The 21,410-nt window shown below is 44.4% G+C and overlaps 1 protein-coding gene across 1 annotated transcript; it reads left to right on the top strand.

Annotated features, from left to right (window-relative positions):
• Positions 1–865: 865 nt before the first annotated feature.
• On the top strand, positions 866–20,461 carry Dscc1 (DNA replication and sister chromatid cohesion 1). The gene is made up of 9 exons (XM_028871914.2): positions 866–1,332; positions 5,592–5,760; positions 7,578–7,712; positions 10,956–11,046; positions 14,407–14,545; positions 15,250–15,302; positions 15,692–15,846; positions 17,379–17,527; positions 20,225–20,461. The coding sequence occupies exons 1-9, from the start codon at positions 1,133–1,135 to the stop codon at positions 20,331–20,333; spliced, it is 1,200 nt and encodes a 399-aa protein (XP_028727747.1). The 5' UTR covers positions 866–1,132; the 3' UTR covers positions 20,334–20,461.
• The last annotated feature ends 949 nt before the right edge of the window (positions 20,462–21,410 follow it).

The following is a 21,410-nucleotide window of genomic DNA, read 5'->3' as shown; positions in this document are numbered from 1 at the left end:
GATGCTCTGATCCATTGCTTTCCTATTGATTCATCAAAAGGTTTGGGAGGAAAATAAATAGCAAACAAACTTGTTCATTTCCTTGGAATTCAGCCCTTCAATATTCCCAACCAATACATTCTTCTACTTCAACTAAAGTCTAATTTACAGGAATGAGTAGGAGGCCACCCCCTCTAAGAAGAATTATTCCTTTTAGGCTGTTTCAACTTTCATGGGCAGCCAGGTCTGTGGGAGTTTGCTGGCATCCCTTGGAGAGCTCCCAACCAAGCAGTTAAAAGTTCATGGATGTGAGTCTAAGTATGAGTTTTCATCTTAAAACAGTTGAGGTCATTGCAAACTTTGGTCAAGAAGACATCACACCCTGCAGTGCTGAATTAGCTGGACTCTTCCCTGGAGCCTGCAGGGCCTTCCCAGAACCAGGCATACGGCTTTTAGCGGATAGAAGTCTCATGTACCACTTAACACAAATGAAGTATTTAACGAACAGGAGGTGTTATCTCCCATCTTAGATCGTCTCCAAGCCCAAACAAGTGAGATGCCGCATCTGATTCTGCTAGTCCTGGTCCTGGACTGTCTATATAAAACTGGACAGGGCAATTTTGGAGCCACCATATAGATTAGCCTGGATTCAGACTTTGCCATCTCCAGGCTCTGCCATCCCTGGCAAGCATCCTGCTTCCATTTGCATGACGGGATCAATCACCAGGATTCCTGCCTTACTGGGTCATGGTCACGGGTTAAAGAAATTATGCACACAAGATAGCTCATTACCAGGACCCACCACAGCCGGAGAGAAAAGGCAGCTTTGGCGGGAAAGAAGGGGGCGGGCACAGTGCGGCGGAAGGGGTGGGTGCAAGTTCTGTGCTTGGCCCCGTCGGGAGGCAGAACAGCTAATGCGACTTTCCTGGAGTCCTCAGGGGAAACCCACGCTGGCCCTCAGCAATCCTGGATTTGCACGCACGCGGTGAGCGAACTGCTCTGTGACGAGAGCGCCCGGACGCTTTCCGACTTCCCCCGTTTGACACGCCCCACTCCTCCCCGGAAGCCCGCTCCCGCCGACTTGGCGCGCTTTTGGAGTCCCGGGGCGTTCGGATCTCCACGGTCGGCGGCACGCCCCTCTCGGTGCCGCGGCATGCCTGGGCCGCCCGCTTCGCGGAGGACCCGCGAGGAGGTGGACGCGACGTTGCAGGTCGCCAAGCTGAACGCTGCCGAGCTGCTGCCCACGGTGCACTGCCTGAGCTTCGGTCCCGGCACCAGCGGCGCGGCCACCGGCGACTTCTGCCTGCTGGAGCTGGACCCCGCACTGTGCCAGCAGCTGGAGGCCGGGCATAGGTGAGCCAGGATGGGTGGGTGGGGGTACCCCGGGCACGCCGATCCCCAGCCTCGTGCAAGGCCACCTACCTGCTGAGTTTTGTAGTGTGGGGTCTCCGAATGAGGAACTGGTCCAGAGAGTTGCTTTGATTGGGCCAAGAGCGGCTGGTGGGAGGATCCCCGGTTTGCTGTCATCTGCCAGGAGGAATCCATGCCTCTCTCTGCTAGACTGACATGTTAGCAGGATTCAGCTGAACTTAGAGACAGATGCCAGCGGGAGAATGTCAGGAACAGAGGCCGCCACGGAGTTCTGAAGGCCTTAGCCGTGATACCAAGGACTCTACAGAACATAGTTGTCCTATCTCAGAATATAGCGGCGGTATCTACATAGAGAGTTCCTGCCTTCCACTTGGGTTTCTTTTACTCGGACAGTAGGTGGGACACATGAGGCAAAAGTTTAAAGCCTGATGTAGACTTGGTTGGGGGGTTACGGTCACTGACTGAAGAACTGGAGGTGTTTCTGATTCCAGGTCAACCACAAGTTTGCTGCCAAGACCTTGGATTTTAAAACCAAGGGGCCCTGGATGGAACTGGTTTGGGCTTAGTGATAAAGCGCTTGTATTATAGGCTTCAGGCTATAGTTTGGATCCCAGGTCCTGTAGGGGGAAAAAGATGGAAAATAGGGGCTGGCTGAAGACATGGGTCATAGTTAAGAATATTTGTGGCTCTTCCAGAGGCAAGCACCTTTACCAAATGAGCCATCCTGCCACTGCCCTCAACTAGTTTTGGACCCGTTTATTTTGTGCAGACGTGACTCCTGCCAATTGATTGCTTCTTGTGTTTCCTTAGGCGTTGCTTCCTCCCCAGGTTCATTTTAGTCGGACCATCTAGGCTCTCTTTGAGTTTGTATATTTGACCCGTCACATTGTGTTCTAGTTCACCAGCTGGTCACAAAGTGCCCTTAAGAGAATTGCCCCCAAACTTCATATTTCCATCCAGCTGAATTGGAGATTAAGAAGGACTTCAGGTGTGAAGGATCTTTTCTTTGTTCAGTTAATTTACAGTAATTATTTAATTTAGTTGGCAAAAGCAAGATATTAAAACGTGCCTTTTGACACCCTCTCTCCCCCCTCCAAGACAGAGTCTCTAGCCAGGCTGGCAGTAAACTCACTCTGCAGGCAAGGATGACCTTGAACGTCTTATCCTCTTGCCTCCGACTCTGCAGTGCTGGGATTCTAGGTGTGCACTACTACTACTGGCCTTGTGCTGTGCTGGAGAGTGAACTCAGGGCTTTGTGCAGGCTAGGCAAGCACTCTACCAATGGAGTGAGATACATCCCCCCAGCCTTGTGTGTGTGTGTGTGTGTGTGTGTGTGTATGTGTGTCAGAGAGAGAGAGAGAGAGAGAGAGAGAGAGAGAGCGCGCGCGAGCGCGAGCGCACACACCTTTGTGTGATTTGAAGCCAGAGGCCAACTCCCGGGAGTTGGTTCTCTCCTCCGTATTCGAGGGAGGTAGAATGCCCCTTGTTTCTACAGCTTCACCGTGTACCCCGGCCAGTTCTCGTATCTCTACCCCCATCTGCCCACAGGAGTGCTGGGTTCCAGATGCCCATGAGTCCATCTGGCTTTTCATGTAGGTTTTTACCTGGTGAACTGGCACCTCGGCCTCCCGTTTTATTTATTTATTTATTCTTGAACAAGAATTGGAACAAAATGTACCCCTCACTTTTGGTTTTGGTTTTTATGAGGCAGGGCCTCATGTATCCTAGACTGGCCTCCGCTGGTCTTGTAGCCAAGGGTGACCTTAAACTCCTGATCTTACCTTTCTACTCCTAACAAAATGTCCCCCCCCCCCCCCCCCCCCCCCCCCCCCCCCCCCCCCCCCCCCCCCCCCCCCCCCCCCCCCCCCCCCCCCCCCCCGACAGGGTTTCTCTGTGCAGTTTTGTGCCTTTCCTGGAATTCACTTGGTAGACCAGGCTGGCCTCGAACTCACAGAGATCCGCCTGCCTCTGCCTCCCAAGTGCTGGGACTAAAGGCGTGCGCCACCACCGCCCGGCACAAAATGTTTTGAAGTGGGAGTAGTAATAGGATGTAGAAATGACTGTTAAAGAGTAGGTGCTTAGACCCATTAAATCAGAGCTTCTCAACCTTCCTGATGCTGCGACCCTTTAATACAGTAGTACCTCATGCTGTGCTGACCCCATCCATAAAACTGTTTCACTGCTACTTCATAACTGTAATTTTGCTATGTTATGAATCATAATGTAAATATTTGATATACAGGCTATCTGATATTCAGCCCCCAAAGGGTATCGACCCACAGGTTGAGAACCACTGCATTAAACATTATTGGCTCCAAGAGTCAACAAACAAGCAAACAAACAACACCCCTCTTATTCCTTACACGAACTAAAGGTTTAGTTTTGGAAAAGTCCAGTCTCCTCTTTTAGGTTATTTATTGTTTATTTGAGGGAAGTTGGTTGTGCACAAAAGTATAAAATGCTTCATAGGTGCCGAAAACAGAACCAGCACCTCAGAATCTCGGTCATTTTCGCCCTCCTCCCTCCTCCTCACCTTCACCTTATTTATTTATTTGTTTATTGTACATTTGGGTTTTTCCTGCATGTATGTCTGTATGAAGGTGTCAGATTCCCTAGAACTGGAGTTAGAGACAGTTGGGAATTGCCATGTGGGTGCTGGGAATTGAACCCAGGTCCTTTGGAAGAACAGCCAGTATTCTTAACCACTGAGCCATCTCTCCAGCTCCCTCACCTTCACCTTTACTCTTCTTCAGTTGTGGTGAACTCTAGTCTTTAGTCTGGTTTGTAAATAGGGTTCTCATGCAGCCTTCTTTTCCCAAGGTCTCTCTGCCATGTAGCAAATGATTAGGCCATGCTGTGAACCTTTGACTGTGCAGAATTAAACAAGGAGGACTTGAGTGCGTACCATCTGCATCCTTATCCTCTGGGAACTTGTGAGAGATGCGGAACCCCAGGTCTCATCCCAGACCTACTGTATCCCAGTCTGCCTGTCTTCTCCAAGATGTCTCTGTGTGTGTTTGAGAAGTAAAGTGCCGCTTTAGCCTGTTTTAGAAGACTGCTGTGGCATTTTCTTTCCCTTTGCTTTTTTGGTTTGTTTGGGGTTTTGGTTTTGTTGTTTTCTTTTTAGAAAGGATCTCAAGTAGATGAGGCTGACCTCAGACCCACTGTGTACCATCTTACTATGTAGCTGAGGATGGCCTTGAACTTCTGATCCCCTTGCCTCCACCTCCTGGCTAGAATCATGAGTGAGTGTCACCATTGGCCCTTCAGCCAGCTGCATACCACAGCATCATGACTAAAGCATCTGGATGCAGTGTCTTCTGGTTTTCTTAGCCTGTCTGTGGTGACATTTGGCCTTCTGGTCTCTTGGAGTCTTTCTTGCCTGTATTTAATTAATTTTCCTTGGCTAGGTACCAGATAGCTAGCTAGCTCTAAGTCCTGGTGTTTTTTTCTGTGGACTCCATTATTGTGCCACAGGGGCCTGTATCAGTTTTTTTGGCTGTTTTGCCATTAAAAAAAAATCAAAACAAACAAAAATCCCACTTTGACCAAGGCAGCTTATAGAAGGAAAATTTCATTTGTGTTTATGATTCCGGATGTTAAGAGTCCATCATTGTGGGCCTGGGAAGATGGCTCAGAGGTTAAGAGCACTGACTGCTCTTCCAAAGGTCCTGAGTTCAATTCCCAGCAACCACATGGTGGCTCAAAATCATCTATAATGAGATCCGGTGCCCTCTTCTGGCCTGCAGGGACACATGCAGGCGGAACACTGTATACATAATAAATAAATCTTAAAAAAAAAGAGTCCATCATTGTGAGAGAACCTGGCGGTCAGCTGTAGGTGTGCAGTGGGAGTAGGAAGCTGAGAGACACATCTTCACATCTTTGGTGGCAAGCACAGAGTTGAGAGAGTGAGCTGGAAGAAGGCCAGGCTCTACACTCTCAAAGCTCACCCTCAGTGACACACTTCTTCCTGCAAGGCCGCACCTCCTAAAATCTCCCCCAGTCGTGCCACCCACTGGAGCTCAAGTGTTCAAATGCTTGAGCCTGGGGGTGCGGTAGGGGTGTGTGTGTGTGTGTGTGTGTGTGTGTGTGTGTGTCTTTCAAAGTGCCACAGGTACAGCCCCAAGGCTGAATTTTAAATCTAGAAGCCAGAGGAACTGGGAAGTATTTGAAATGAGGTATCCACTAGTGTCTCAATAAGCCGTGTCTTCCACCCCCCCACCCCCATTTTCCCGTAGTTTTGTGATTCGAGGGGACAAAGACGAGCAAGCCGTGTTGTGCAGTAGAGACAAGACCTATGACCTGAAGATAGCAGACACGTCCAACATGCTGCTCTTCATCCCTGGCTGCAAAACTCCAGACCAGCTGAAGAAGGAGGAAACACAGAGTAACATTGTTCACACGGAGGTACTGTTTTGTCCTATACCCTTGTCTGAGAATGGCATTCTGGGTTCCAAACTTCCCTTTGGTTAAAAACTTTTGGTAAAAGATATGTGTCATCATAAGAAGTCTAAAAATTTCTTTACTGAAAGTTTGAAGTGTCTCAGTATTATTTTAGTTCTTTTTTAATTTGTGAATTCTCTCCCCCCCCCACCCCACTTTGGCTTTTTTTTTTTTTTTTTTTTTTTTGGTCTCAGACACATCCAGTCTTTCTCTTAATGTGGTCTGTTTGCTATTAGGTAGCTTGTTCTGTTTTAAAATTTTTATTTTATTTTATAAAAATATTTTGTGTGGGTGTCTTGCCTGCCTGCTACGTCTGTGAACCATGTGCATGCAGTGCCCCTTGAGGCCAGAAGATGGCATCAGATACTTCTGGAACTGGAGTTACAGATGGTTATGAGCTGCCATGTGGGTGCTGGGAATCGAACCGGGTCCTCTGGAAGAGCAGCCAACCAGTTCTTAAAGTCACTGAGTCATCTCTCCAACCCTGACTGACTCATTCTTAAAGTTTTAACTATTTTTAGTAAATTATGCCACAGATATGTTTTGAAAAATGAATCCCTCATACCACAACTAGTACATTTGGTAGAATTTATGAGGTAGAGAAAGGAAAAAAATTTGAGGTTGGAAGGGAGTGTGTGTCTTAGTTTTGAAGTTAGGTTAGTTTGTTAATATGGATCCCAGTAAAACATTTATTTTGGAGAATGCCAATGGTAGTTACCAAACAGAAGTCTCCAACTTTTCTTGGTTGTCACCATGTGACAATTGAAGCAAAGCCCGTGATTCTTTCAGAATGACTCAGAGTAGCTGTTTCCTTAAAAAGAGAATTGAAGAAACAAGGGAACGTGCTGGGAGTTGTAATGATTCATACAGTATTAGGAGAGGGGAGCTATCGATGTGTGTGTGTGTGTGTGTGTGTGTGTGTGTGTGTGTGTGATGTAGCCCAGGCTGGTCCTGAACTTGCTATATAGCTGAGGATGACCCTGAACTTCTGATCTTGATCTTGCTGCTTCCAGCTCCCAAGTGCTGAGACTCCAGGCATACACTACCATCCCTGGTTTCTGCAGACGTGCTCAGAGAAAATGGGGGCTTTCTTGCAGGCTGGGCAAGCACTCTACCAGGGGAGGTCCCTTCCCAGCCTCTTGTTTTGTGGTTGATTTCTGAGACAGTCTTTCAGTGTAGCCCAGGCTGGGCTTGAACTCTTCATCCTCTTGCCTCGTCTGCCTTTGAGTTATATCCCAGGTCATGGGCATATTTTTGTTTGCTTATTTATTTATTTATTTATTTATTTATTTATTTATTTATTTGAGACAAGGTCTCACTGTGTACCCCTGGCTGGTCTGGAACTTGTGTATAGTGCTTAGACCAGGCTGGCCTGGACCTCATAGAGATCCATTTCCCTCTGTCTCCAGAATGCTGTAATTAAAAGCATGTGCTGCCATGCCAGACCCTGTGTTTTTTGTTTTTGGAGGTTTAATGTAATTCTTTTTTGTTTTTTGTTTTTCCGAGACAGGGTTTCTATGTGTAGCTTTGCACCTTTCCTGGAACTCACTTGGTAGCTAGCCCAGGCTGGCCTCCAGCTCACAGAGATCCGCCTGGCTCTGCCTCCCGAGTGCTGGGGTTAAAGGTGTGCACCACCATCACCTGGTGGCGGTGTATTTCTTGACGGGCTTTTCAAAGTAGTGGAGATGGCTGGAAAGGTGCCACAGAGCAAAGATGACTTTGTGAGAATGTTTTATGTTTGAGAAAGCCCACAGAGGCTTACGCTGCATTGTGATTTCTAGATCTTTGGTTTCTCTAATAATTATTGGGAATTAAGAAGATGCAGACCTAAATTAAAAAAGCTGAAGAAGCTCCTGATGGAAAATACCTACGAAGGCCCCGACAGTCATAAGGAGGAGGATCCAAGCCGCTCAAAAGTAAGAATATTATCTCCGGGTTTTATTTGAAATTTTAAAATGCAAATTTATTTATCTATCTATTTATTTGTTTGGAGATAGAATCTTGCTATGTAGACTTGACTGGCCTGGAACTTGAAGCCATCTTCCTGCCTCTGCTTCCTCTTGTACTGGGATTATGGGTGTGTGCCATCATCCATTATTGGTGATAGTCTTATTTTTTTATTTTTTGGTTTTTCGAGACAGGGTTTCTCTGTGTAGCTTTGCACCTTTCCTGAAACTCGCTTTGTAGACCAGGCTGGCCTCGAATTCACAGAGATCCGCCTGGCTCTGCCTCCCAAGTGCTGGCATTAAAGGCGTGTGCCTCCACCGCCCGGCTGATAGTCTTATTTTTTAAAATTTGTGCTATAAAAGTTTGAACATAACCTTTGGACATAAACATAAAGCTGTCTGGGGCGATATAGAGTGGCATGTTGTTAAGGACTGCCATTTAAATATGCTTGATGTCATGTGACCTCAGAAGCTAAGCAGGAGCCTGGCCTGGTGGTATGGGCCCTGGTAACCCCAGTCTTACAATATTGTCTTGATTGGATTAGGACTTGCTGAATCAAAACAAGAAACAAAGCAGGATTGGGCTGAGTTAGGAATTGGATGGGAGATGACCTGGGGCTAGTGTGTGCTTCAGGCTTTAGGTAAGTATATGAAGTGATACCCTGTTACAGTTTCAGTGGCCATTTCCTCATAACTAATGATGCTGATCATCTTTCTTGTTCTGATTGATTGTCTTCTTTTGAGACAGGATCTCATTGATTACTGGTTGGCCTCAAACTTACTATGTAGTTGAAGATGACCTTGGAGTCCTGATATTCCTGTCTGTACTTCCTAAATGCTGGTATTACAGGCCTGCACTACAATGGAGGGTATCTTTAGCACTGGAGATGGGACCCAGAGCTTCCCGCATGCTTCGGAAGCACTCTACCTGGGCTGTATCCCTAGACCCTGATTGTCTTTTTTGCTTGTTTGTTTGAGTTTTATTTTGTTTTTTTTGGAGACTTTATTTCATGTGCTTTGCCTGCTTGTGTGTCTGTGCACTGTGTGTGTGAAGTGTCCATGGAAGCCAGACCTACGGACCCACTGAGTTCTCAGAAACTGAAGACAGCTGCGACCCATCATGTGGGCTTTGGGAATTGAACCCTGGGTGCTGTGGAGGAGCAGCCAGTGGTTAATTACTGAACCATCTCTCCAGCCCCAGGTTTTTTGTTTGTTTGTTTTGTTTTTGAGACTGGTCCTTCCTATGTAGCCCCAAGCTCCCCAAGTTGGTCTTCTGCCTCAACTTTGCTCCTTAATACTGGAATTCCAAGTGTATGCCAACATACTCAGCTTTATTGGCAATTTATATATCTTTAGAGAAATGTTTGTTCAATTCTTTTCCCTCATTTTAAATTGTGTTACTTATTTATCTTTCTTATAAAAAAAAGTGAAATATAGTTCCTTAATAGGTACATACAATGCAAATATATTCACTTTTATCTCTTTACTTTCTTAATTTCTCCCCCCCCCCTTTTTGAGAGAATGTCTTACTGTGTGTACTGGCCTGTACACCAGGCTGGCTTTGAACTTGGAGCAATCTTCCTGTTTGTGCCTCATGAATGCTGGAATTATAAATGTGTGCCATGCCTGACTTTGAGTTTTGTTTTTGTTTTTTGAGACAAGATCTCTATGTAGTTCTGGAACTCACTATGTAGTCCAGGCTGGCCTCACAGAGATCTGCCTGCCTCTGCTTCGAGTGCTGCTATTAAAGGCGTGTGCACCATATTCGGCCTGACTTGATGATGACAATGATTAGTGTTATTATTTTTTCTTTGAGGGTATCACTTTATATACTCTCTGTAACAGCCCTGGCTGTCCTGGAACTCACTTTGTAGACCAGGCTGGCCTTGAACTCACAGAGATCCGCCTGTCTCTGCCTCCCAAGTGCTGGGATTAAAGTCATGCACCACCACCACCTGGCAACTTGATTTCTTTTTATTGTGATAAAAGTACACATGACACAGCACTTACCATTTTAATAAGTTCAGTAGCATTTAGTGCGTTCATGGTGATGTGCCATCACCAACACCATCTATCTCTAGAACATTTTATCTTCACAAACTCCCTACTAATTAAATGATAACCTCCTACTCCCAGGAAATGGCAACCACTCACTACTTCTTGTCTCTATGAATTTCACTATTAATATACTATATAAGTGCAAACATATATTTATTTGTCCTTTTGTATAGGTAGGTGTTTTGTTTTTACATTTATTTATTTATTTGGTATGTGTGGTGGGTAGTAGTGGTGCTCATGTGCCATAACCTGAGTATGGAGGTCAGAGGTCAGTTTGCAGGCTCAGGTTCTCTCTCTCACCTTGTGGATTCTGGGCATTGAACTTAAGTCATCAGACTTGGTGGCAACCACCTTTACCTACAGAGCCATCTCACCAGCCCTCTCTGTTTCATTTTTGAGACTGGTGTGTGCTGGATATGCATATGAGGAGGTGGGTGGGTATCCATCCTATGACCTGAGTGTGGAGGTCAGAGGACGGACAGCTTTGTGGAGTCAGGTTCTCTCCTTCCACCTTTACATGGGTTCCAGGAATCAGACTCTGGGTATCAGGCTTGCAATGGCAAGCGTCTTTACCCATCAAAAACCTTTTGCTGCTGAGCCATCTTACCACCTCTTGGACCGGACCTTGATCCCCCTGCCTCCACCTCCAGAGCACTTCCCTCACAGGTGTGCAACACCGTGACCAGCAAACAGCGTTCTGAAGTACAAAACTTGATCCTTTTTACCAAGTCTCGTTGATGACCCTCCTCTTCCTCCCTGCCCTCCTCTTCTTCCTCCTCCTTTTCTTGTTCTTTCTTTGTTTTTGTTTTATAGATAGGATCAAACTGTGTAGCCCAGGCTAACTCAAGTTCTTCCTTCCGCTGGCCAAGGGCTAGGATTACAGGTGTGTGCCATCACACCTGGCATATGTTCTTTCTTCTGTCATTTGTGTTCTTAGTGTCCTAGTCAATAATCCATTGCCAAGTGCAAGGGCATCAAGATTTGCCCCGTTTTAAGACAGATTTTGATTTTGTGTTATGATCATTATGCATTAACAGAAGAAACTATTCATACTGTCACCATCTCTGTTTACTACTTCTCCAAAACTCAATTAGAAAACTAAGAAGGTAATGTTTCTCAAATCATGAAGATACGTATCTATTTTGTTTGTTTCAGTATACAACTGAAGATTTGCTTGATCAAATTCAGGCAAGCGAGGAAGAAATAATGGCCCAGTTACAAGTCCTGAATGCCTGTGAGATTGGAGGTAGCGTAACTATTACCATTCATAATGACGGGACTGTATCCTAAGTGAGTGAGAAGCTTTGGGATACCTTAGCCAGGTTGCATGCTTGTTTAATTTCCTTTTAGCTTCAAAAGGTGATAATATTAGGAGTGGAAGAGTACTTGTTGAGTATGTGTGTGAATCCTAACACAAACACACAAACACAAACACACACACACAGTGATGATGTGTGTCTTGCACTAGCCTATAAGATGATCGTTACATGAGGTCATTCTGTCAGTCTGTGAACAGTGACATTTGAACCACTCACTACAGACCTTTCCCTTTAAAAGTCTTTAAATATCAAGTAGTCTGGTCTTTTCATTTACATTGACTTTTATTTTATTTATTTATTTATTTTGGTTTTTCGAAACAGGGTTTCTCTTTATAGCCCTGGCTGTCCTAGAACTTACTATATAGACAAGGTTGGCCTCAAACTCAGAGATCCACCTGTCTCTGCCTCCCGAAGGCATGCACCACCACACCTGGCTTAAATCAATTTTTAAATCGGTAAAAAATTGAGTCCTAGCAAGGGCCTGGGATTGTGTTAATGACAGACATGGCATCAGTGCTAGATCTTTGGATTGGAATCAGGTCAACAACTTCCTTAAATTTTCAAATAGCTTGGGAAGTGTGCTGTGCTTCTTCAGATGCTAATGCCAGTGTGCTGATGAACATGCATTATTTATAATTTCAGCACATGTGGAAGATCCAGGTAGGTTGAGCTCAGAGGTTGATGAAGAAGAGTTCTGTGGTGCCTCCTTTAAGAGTTTGATTGACCTCTGCTCTGGAGTATAGCATTTTTGTCAGCATCTGGATCTGTAGTCATCACTGAGTCCATGTTTGTAAGCATCTATGAGCTATCCATCCGTCTGTCCGTCTGTCCATCCACCCATCCATCTATCCATCTAGCTATCTGCTTGAGGCAGGGTCTCACTCCATAGCCCTGGCTGGCCTGGAATTCACTGAATCAGCAGTTCTCAGCTTAAGAGTCTCAACCCCTTTGGGAGTCAAATGACTGTCACAAGGGTCACATATCGTGTATCCTGCATATCAGATAACAGTAGCAAAATTATGATTATGAATTGGCAACGAAAATGATTTTATGGTTGGAGGTCACCACAACATGAGGAACTATGTTAAAGGAAGTAGGAAGGTTGAGAATCACCGCACTAAATAGATCAGGCTAGTTTGGAACTCATGAAAATCCCCCTGCCTCTGCTTCCCAAGTACTGGTGCTAAAGGTATGTGCCACTATGCCACTATGAACCCACTCTTAGCTTGCCTAGAGAAACATCTTGATTCTTCACCTATTAGTTAAGAAGAAGAAAATCAGTATGGTTTGTGGATATGCTATTCATTTTGCTCATAATCTTACAAACAAGATTAGCTTTTGTGTGCCTTGCCCTTAAATATGGAAAATTCTGCATGTGTGTGGTGTGTCCCCCCCCCCACGCCCCCTTTTTTTGAGATAGGGTTTCTCTCTGTGGCCCTGGCCATCCTGGAACTCTCTCTGCAGACCAGGCTAGCCTCGAACTCAGATTCACCTGCCTCTGCCTTCCAAGTGCTGAGATTAAATACCACTCGGCTCTTAATGACACTTTTGATTTTTTCCAGAATATACAGAAATTTTCCTGGCAAAATGATAGATAAGAATTTGAGTTTATTTTTGAAAGTGGTATCTGGGCCATTGGTTTTAAATTGACATTTTAAATTCCTGTAGGCCATTGCTCTGTAGCCCTGGCTGGCCTAGAACTTGAACTTGCTATGTAGCCAACTGGCATTGAACATTTGAGATTCTTCTGCCTCAACTTCCAGAATGCTAGGGTCATAGGTATACACTACCATATCCAATGGCATTTCAGATTCCTTCACAGAAATAGGGACAGGTGTCTTTCAAATTAATTTTATGGTTAGCATACCAAGAGACATAGTCCACAGTGACATCTGTTGTTGTTTGTTTTCTTCAAGACAGGGTTTCTCTGTGTAGCCCTGGATGTCCTGGAACTCACTCTGTAGACCAGGCTAGCCTCAAACTCAGATATCCGTTTGCCTCTGCTTCCTGAGTGCTGGGATTAAAGGTGTGCACCACAGTGCACCTGGCTCACTGTGACATTTTCATGTATATGTCATTATACTTTGTTCTATATAGGCCACCCTCCTACTGCCCCCTCCATCAACTGTCTGCCCCCTCCATCACCTGTCTGCCCCCTCCATCACCGGTCTGCCCCCTCCATCACCTGTCTACCCCCTCCATCACCTGTCTGCCCCCTCCATCACCTGTCTACCCCCTCCATCACCTGTCTGCCCCCTCCATCACCTGTCTGCCCCCTCCATCACCGGTCTGCCCCCTCCATCACCTGTCTGCCCCCTCTATCACCTGTCTGCCCCCTCCATCACCTGTCTGCCCCCTCTATCACCTGTCTGCCCCCTCCATCACCTGTTTGTCCCCTCCATCATCTGTCTGCCCCCTCCATCACCTGTCTGCCCCCTCTATCAACTGTCTGCCCCCTCTATCACCTGTCTGCCCCTCCATCACCTGTCTGCCCCCTCCATCACCTGTCTGCCCCCTCCATCACCTGTTTGTCCCCTCCATCATCTGTCTGCCTTCTCTTGGAGATGACCTTCTGCCCTGCAAATAGGCTTCCTTTTGGTTTAATGACATGTATATTCCTTTAATTTTTATTCCTTCCCCACCCCATTAGACCTCTTCCTTATAATCTTATTTCTGCCTTCACATCGTACATATAAATGTGTCTTCATACACACCTACACACACACACACACACACACACACACACACGAGCGCACGCACACACAAATTTAAATCTGGATTCTATGTATTCAAGAAAACATGGTATTTGTCTTTCTCAGTCTTGTTCATCTCTCTTAACATAGTGTTCTCCACTTCCATCCATTTTCCTTCGAATGTCATCATTTCATTCTTTACTGCTGAAGAAAATTCCATTGTGTACGTTTGTAGCCAGTTTCTTTAGAACTAGGGAAAGATATCTTGACCCCCCAGTGGTTATTGTTCGTGTCCACACCGCAGCAGAATCTGTCATCTCTCTAGTGAGCTGGGCTTCTTTGTGCTGTGAGAACGCGTTTTCAGATAGCTGTGATCAGAGAGTCACTTTCAGCAGCATCATGCAGCACAGGTTACCTCAGGCTATCCCTCACTGAGAGTCTCTTTCCAGGGCACTCGAGATTGTGTCTAGTTGACAGTTAACAGTAGCCACCACAATGCCTTATGGGTAAGAGGGTGTTGTTGCTTTATTTATTGATTATCTAGTCACTTCACTTACAATGTTCTTTGGTACGTTTGATATTTGGCATTTGTAGGTTATTGGAGGATTCTTGAATTTGATTATGAGATCAAACTTCTGAATCACATAACTCAGCTCGTGGACTCCGAATCATGGTCTTTTAGTAGAGTTCCCTTGAATGTATGCCTGCAGGAACTTGGACCTCTGGAGCCAGAGTGAGTGTTTCCATTATTTGTCTCTGCAGATTTCTTTAAGATAATGAAATTCTTTTTCAGACAAGAAGTAAACTGGGGGCATAGAATTTATATTCTGATATACAAAAAATTTTTTTTTAAATATTTATTTTTTATTTTATGTGTATGAGGTTTTTTGCCTGCATGCATGTATGTGCATCATGTACATGCCTGCTGCTTGTAGAGGGCAGATGAGGGCCTCAGATCCCTGGAACTGGAGTTAACCGGTGGTTCTGAGCCACCAGGTGGGTGCTTGGGACTGAACCTGGGTCCTCTGTAAGAACAGCAAGTGCTCTTAACCTCTGAGCTGCTCTGTAGCCCAGGGGTGGTGAGAAAATTAAAAATATACAACCAGAAAGGATTTGAGACTTTGGGTCACTGGGGTGAATAAATCTGCATCATCTTTTCTGCTTTTTGTTTTGGTCACACACACACACAAAATTAATGGCTGTGTTTGAGCTACTGTATAGCAATGAATGTATGACTATAATTCATGCAAAATGTGTAGCACAGGCCTAGTATGTGACATTTCCTAGAATATTTAAATTAGTTCTTTTAAGTATTATTTATCATCCAAGTAAATTTAATATTTCAAATCCCTAATTTATATGAGTGTATAGTTAGCAACTGGGTTTAAAATGTTTATAAGATGCTGATAAGTTTTCTTGTATGTTTTAAATTTTCAGAGAAATGATTGAACACTGTCTTAAATGCTATGGAAAAAAATACATGGATGAAGGTAAAGATTGGAAAGTATTCTAATAGGGATTTTAAATCGTGTGATAAACAAGTCTATTGGTGTTAATAAGAACCATGGGACTGTGGGAGGTGGACAGAGATACAGGATTCCTTTCAAGACATTCTGCTGAGGTAAAGGAAGTACTGATGTTGTACTGAATAATTAGATAATACAGTGTCAGTGAGGTGGCTGAGCCAAGTCTGATGACCTGAGCTTTATCCCTAGTACAAGGTGAGAACAGACTCTTCAAAGTGGTCATCTGACCTCCATGTTCATGCAGTGGCATATGAGAGCCCATATGGGTCCATGCATGTACACACAAATCAATAAATAGACCAATGCCATTTTAAAAAAGAGACGCATGCACCCGTCTGACGCCGTTTCCTTAGATGAAGTTTATTTTGAACTGAATGAGGACAAAATATGCCGAGTGACCGCAGAGATGCTGCTGCAGAACGCTGTGAAATTTAACCTCGCCGAGTTCCAGGAGGTGTGGCAGCAGAGTGTCCCCGAGGGAATGACCACTCGGCTTGATCAGCTCAAGGTAAGGCTGGTGGGGGGCTGTGCCTGAGGCTCTCCGGGTGACATCTGACTGGACGAGGTGATTCTTGCCCTGGAGCTCAACTGGGAGCTATTATTCTCCTAGACCCCCGTTAGGGGTACAGGGTACAGCCTTCATTTGCCCCATCACAGAGTCCTTTAACTTCCCCCAGTACTTATGCACAGTTGCTGGGGCCACAGATGTGGCATAGTTGGTAGAACACTTGCCTAGCACCCACAAAGCCCTCAGTTCAACCCCCAGCATTTAGGGTAGAGGCCAGAGGATCAGGAGTTCAAGATCATCCTCGGCTACACAATGAGGTTATGTCAGTCTGGGCTAGAGAAGACCTTGCTTCAAAAAAGGGGGGAGGGGACAAACAAACAAACTACTCTCCCTCCCCTCCCCCCACTCAAAGAATACTGGCCAGAGAATTAGATAACACCTCGAGGCAAGAAATGGCACTCAGTAGGTAAAAGTGCTTGCCACCAAACCTCACACCCCGGGTTTCATCTTTAGGACCCACGTGATGGACAGAGAGAAATGACTCTTAATTTGTCTTTTGATTTCTACATGTGTGCTGTCAAGTGCACATATTCCCTCTGCCCTACACTATACTACACACACACACACACACACACACACACACACACACACACACTAAAAAGTGTAAAAAAAACAAATAAACAGAAATAGAATCTGGGTGATGGATAGCGAAATCTTACGGCGACTCCCAACCACTCAGGTATGGGATTTGAATACCAGAACTTAGGTTATCTAGATTTCCTGTTTCGCCAAGCAGTGGGAACGGAGCAGGTGTCCTCTGTAATCTGGACATGTGGCTCTGGGGCTCAGAAGAGGTATCTGAGGAGAAGGTGCAAATGTTCCAGTCATGAGCCAGGGCCCTGGAGGCTGTGGGGTAGGGTGAGGTCACCCCGGGACGGGTGGAGAAGTAGGTAGTGGGCTGAGGTGGAGGTCTGGGAAACTACACATTAAGACAGAAGAGAAGGCAGTGGCGTCTGAGGTGGAAAGAGATGAAAAGGAAAGGGGTGTGTGTGTGTGTGGACATGAATAAGAAAATGAGGGGTTGGGGATTTAGCTCAGTGGTAGAACGCTTGCCTAGCAAGCGCAAGGCCCTGGGTTCAGTCCCAGCTCTGGGAAAAAAAAAAAAAAAAAAAAAAAGACAAAATAACAACAACAAAAAAGAAAGAAAGAAAATGGGGCTGGTAAGATGAGCCAGGAAGCCAAGGAAAGGGCTTTCTGCACTTGGCAGTGACTGGCCACCGGTGACAGCTGCCACTGAAGCTATCCGGGTAAAATGATGGCAGTGGCAGCCAGGTTAGAGAGGGCAAAGAAATCACAGCTTGAAGGAACTCTTTTATGAAAATGGCGCCCTGTAAGTCTCTGGCTAGACTTTCTGTAAAGTTTCATGTCTCTGGTGTTTTAAATTCCTTGGGCTAAACCTAATGGCCAAAGAAACGAGTCATATTTATTACTTCATTACTTCAGCTGCCCTTTCCCCTTCTTGTCTGTGGTAGGGTTTAGCACTGGTGGATAGGAATTCAAGACCAGAAATCATCTTTTTGCTCAAAGTCGATGATTTGCCGGAGGGAACACAGGAGCGTTTTAATAGTCTCTTCTCTCTAAGAGAAAAGTGGACGGAAGAAGACATCGCTCCATATATCCAGTAAGTGATTCAGCCAGAATGGGTTACGATGGTTGTTCTGTAAGATGTGGCACAGGGTTTCAGATTTATGACCCGAACACGACAGTGCCGTGTAGTCCCCGAGCATACAGTGTCCCTTGAAACTTTCTCAGATGGCCTGCTCTATCATTGTCTGGTTATTCATCCTGAGGGTGGAGTGTGTATTATCTTTTCGCCTTAACATTCCTTCTATAATCATTTCTCTGCTGTACTTCCTACAAAAGTCACAGTTCTTCTGAGGAGAGTAAATGTACCCATGTCCCAAAGGTAGATACCTCTCATTGATTGCCGCCTCCTAGCTTTCCTGCTGCCTGAGGCATTGCTTATGGTGTTGTTCTTTTCTTCTTTTTAGTTTTATTTATTTATCTATTTAGTCTTTGTGTATGTGGGAGTGTGCGCATGCCTGTGTATGTGTGTGTATGTGTGGGGGTGGTGATGCTGGTGCCCCACCCCACACATAACAACCAGTGTGGTAGCATGAGTGCAGGGATCTAAAATCCAGTCCTCATGATTGTGGAGCAAGTGCCCCTAACCACTGAGCCATCTCTCCAGCCCCACTCTTCCTCCTCTTGAGGCCAGTCCTCCCTCTGCACTACAGCCATCTCCTCTGGCCCTTTCTGAGACCTGGCTTCTTGAGTTATCTCTTTTCTCCCATACTGGGTCATCCCCACCACACATGGTCTATAGTGTCACCCAGACTGCCAAGCGACCTGCTGACCCCATGTCCTTTTCTTTCCTTCATAGGAAAATGCCTGATTGAACTAGGCAAGTGCTCTGCCACTCAGCTTTATCTCCAGCCCTGTTTATTTGTTTGAGGGAGAGCGGGGGAGTGTGTGTCATGGCTCATATGTGGAAATCAGATGACAGCTTTTAAGAGTGGGTTCCTTCTTTCTGTGATGTTCAGTCCCGAGATTGAACTCAGGCCGTCAGGTTGCAAATGCCTTTATGTGCTGAACCATCTCATTGGCCCTCGTCCTTCTTAAGTTTTCTTTCTTTCTTTCTTTTTTTTTTTTTGGAGATAGGTTCTTACTAGGTTGTGTGAGTAGGCCTGGAACCCACTCCTATTTCAGGTAGGCCCTCAGTCTGTGATTGTTCTAATCCCAAGAGCCTAAGATTACAGGGTTACAAACCTGTATTACTAGGCCCAGCTACATTCTCTCTTTTGTTCGTGGTTCCCTGGGTGCCCTCATCCAGGCCTGAATAAATACAGTGACTTCCTTTTTCTCTTCTCAAAGTTGATGTTTACCATGACCTACCAACTGGCAAACATTGAAAAGTACCAATATAGTGAGTCTTCCATGTTCTCACTGCCAAAATTCCATAATCAACTCATTTCCTCCATCCTTTAAACCTTAGAGCATAGTATGCTTTTTCTATTGTTTAACATACTACTAGTGGCCTCTGCATTTTATTTACAATCATTTACAGTATATTTAGCAAGCCCTTTCTGTGAACTTTATGGCCCTCTGTGATCTAGCTCTCTTTCCCTCATGTCATCGCCTCTGCTTCAGGCAGTCTTCTTTTTGAGGTAAACTAAAGTCCCAGACGTGCAGGCAATCTAGACAAGCCCATACCTGACAAGCCTAGGATACAGGTTCTTTGACTTATCACATTGCTTCTATTTCTGATTATTTTTTTTTAAGATTTATTTTATTTATTATGTATACAGTGTTCTGCCTGCATGTATACCTGTGGCCAGAAGAGGGTGCCAGATCTCATTACCGATGGTTGTGAGCCACCATGTGGTTGCTGGGAATTGAACTCAGGACCTCTGGAAGCACAGCCGGTGCTCCTAACCGCTGAGCCATCTCTCTAGCCCTCTATTTCTAATTTAAAGATTAAATGATATAATGGAAATAACACAGGACTTTGAAGTCATACACACACGTTGGCAAAATTTGACCCTTTTTAAGACCTGAGTTTGTTTCCTCATGTCTAATATAGGGTTGAAGAACTCCTTACTCCTATTCTTGTGAGGGTTAAGTGAAATGATACATCTAATCTACCCAGTTCAATTAAGACTTAGAAGCAGTAGTGTGGCAGGCTTTGTTGTCAGCCACCAGCTCACAGATAACAACATGGAGACTTTTTATTAATTGTGAAAGCTCAGCCTTAGCTTAGGCTTGTCCCGCTAGCTCTTATAACTTAACCCATTTATATAATCTATGTTCTGCATTGTGGCTTTTCACCTTTCTTCCATTCTATGTCTGACTCCCTCCCATGTCTCACTGCCGTCTGATACTGTGCCTAGATTCACCTCCTCCTTCCTCTCTCTCTGCCCAGAAGTCCCGCCTATACCTCCTGCCTAGCTATTGGCTGTTCAGCTTTTTAGTACACCAGTCACAGCAAATACATTTTCACACAGTTTACAAATATCCCACAGCAGAGTTTTCACTGTTCTTTTCGAATGACTATTAGAAAGATGGCTGTAAGCCAGGTGTTGTTGCACATGTCTAGTCCTGGCACTTGGGAGGCAGAGGCAGGTGAATCTCTGAGTTCAAGGCCAGCCTGGTCTACAGAGGGAGTTCCAGGATAGCCAGGGCTACACAGAGAAACAAACAAACAAACAAACAAACAAAAAAGAAAGATGGCTTTAGGAGGTAGAGATAAGTAAGCAGTACTGTATCACGTTATGTTCCCTAAAATATTCATGGCATTTGTTTATTTTTATTCCCACAGAGATTTGTGCGGAGAGAAGCAAACTATAGGTGCGTTACTTACTAAATATTCTCGTTCTTCGATGCAAAATGGTGTGAAAGTTTATAACTCAAGAAGACTCATCTCATAAAAGAATGGCAACCTTTTTGGGGAGACTACATAGCTTTATAAAGTTCCTGGATGTAATATAAGAAGATTCTCTTGCATATTTTTATCCCTGACTTTTTTAAAGATTAAATTTTACTTATGACTATTGTATATGTACATGATGTGCATGCATGGATACATATGCCACGGCATGCATGTAGAGATCAGAGGACTTCCCTGTAGTCCTTTTTTTCTTCTCCCACCTTCAAGTTCAGGGATCAAACTCAGATTGCCAGGTTTGCTCAGCAAGCACCTTTACCTGCTGAGCCAGCTTGCTGGCCCTATTCTTGGTTTCTAAAACCAACTCTTTGAATACTTTTTCTCCTCTTCAGCATTTTGTAATTGTTACCATTTCTTATTTCTCTAGTGCAATGAGATATTTCCATATCCTTCAGATTACATTTGCACAATGCTCACTAAATACAAGGACAAAATATAAAAGCTGGATGGTGGTGGCACACACCTTTAATCCCAGCACTCAGGAGGCAGAGGCAGGTGAATCTGAGTTCGAGGCTAGCCTGGTCTACAGAGGAAGTCCAGGACAGCCAGGGCTACACTGAGAAACCCTGTCTCAGAAAAAACAAAACAAAACTGTACTTATTATATCTTGAAGTCTGTAAGATTCTATGTGCAGAAAGTTCTGATTTTCACATATAAACTCTGTATCTTTACTTAAGATTTGGTGTCCTAATTAATATACTTAGAAAGTTTTCTAAACTATTAGTAATAGTCTCATACAAAGATTTATTCTGTTAAAAGGTGTTTCTAAATTAAGGGGTATATTATACATTAGTCAGGATGCTCTAGAATATATATATTATAATATAATCTTATATGTTTTATATAATATATAAGTACTAATTTTATATCATAATTATACATAATACATAAAAATGTATATTATAATTATACATATTCATATATAATTATATGTATTTATATATCATAAATATATAGTTACATATAAGTACATATCATATACATAATATGTATATAAATTACATGCTATATAATTTATGTGTATTTATATATATTTATGATATATTATGTCATATTTTGT

Source organism: Peromyscus leucopus, chromosome 20 (assembly GCF_004664715.2).
Source record: "Peromyscus leucopus breed LL Stock chromosome 20, UCI_PerLeu_2.1, whole genome shotgun sequence".
Lineage (NCBI taxonomy): Eukaryota > Metazoa > Chordata > Mammalia > Rodentia > Cricetidae > Peromyscus > Peromyscus leucopus.
The sequence above is the reverse complement of the archived record's forward strand: the minus strand, read 5'-3'. Positions and strand labels throughout refer to the sequence as shown.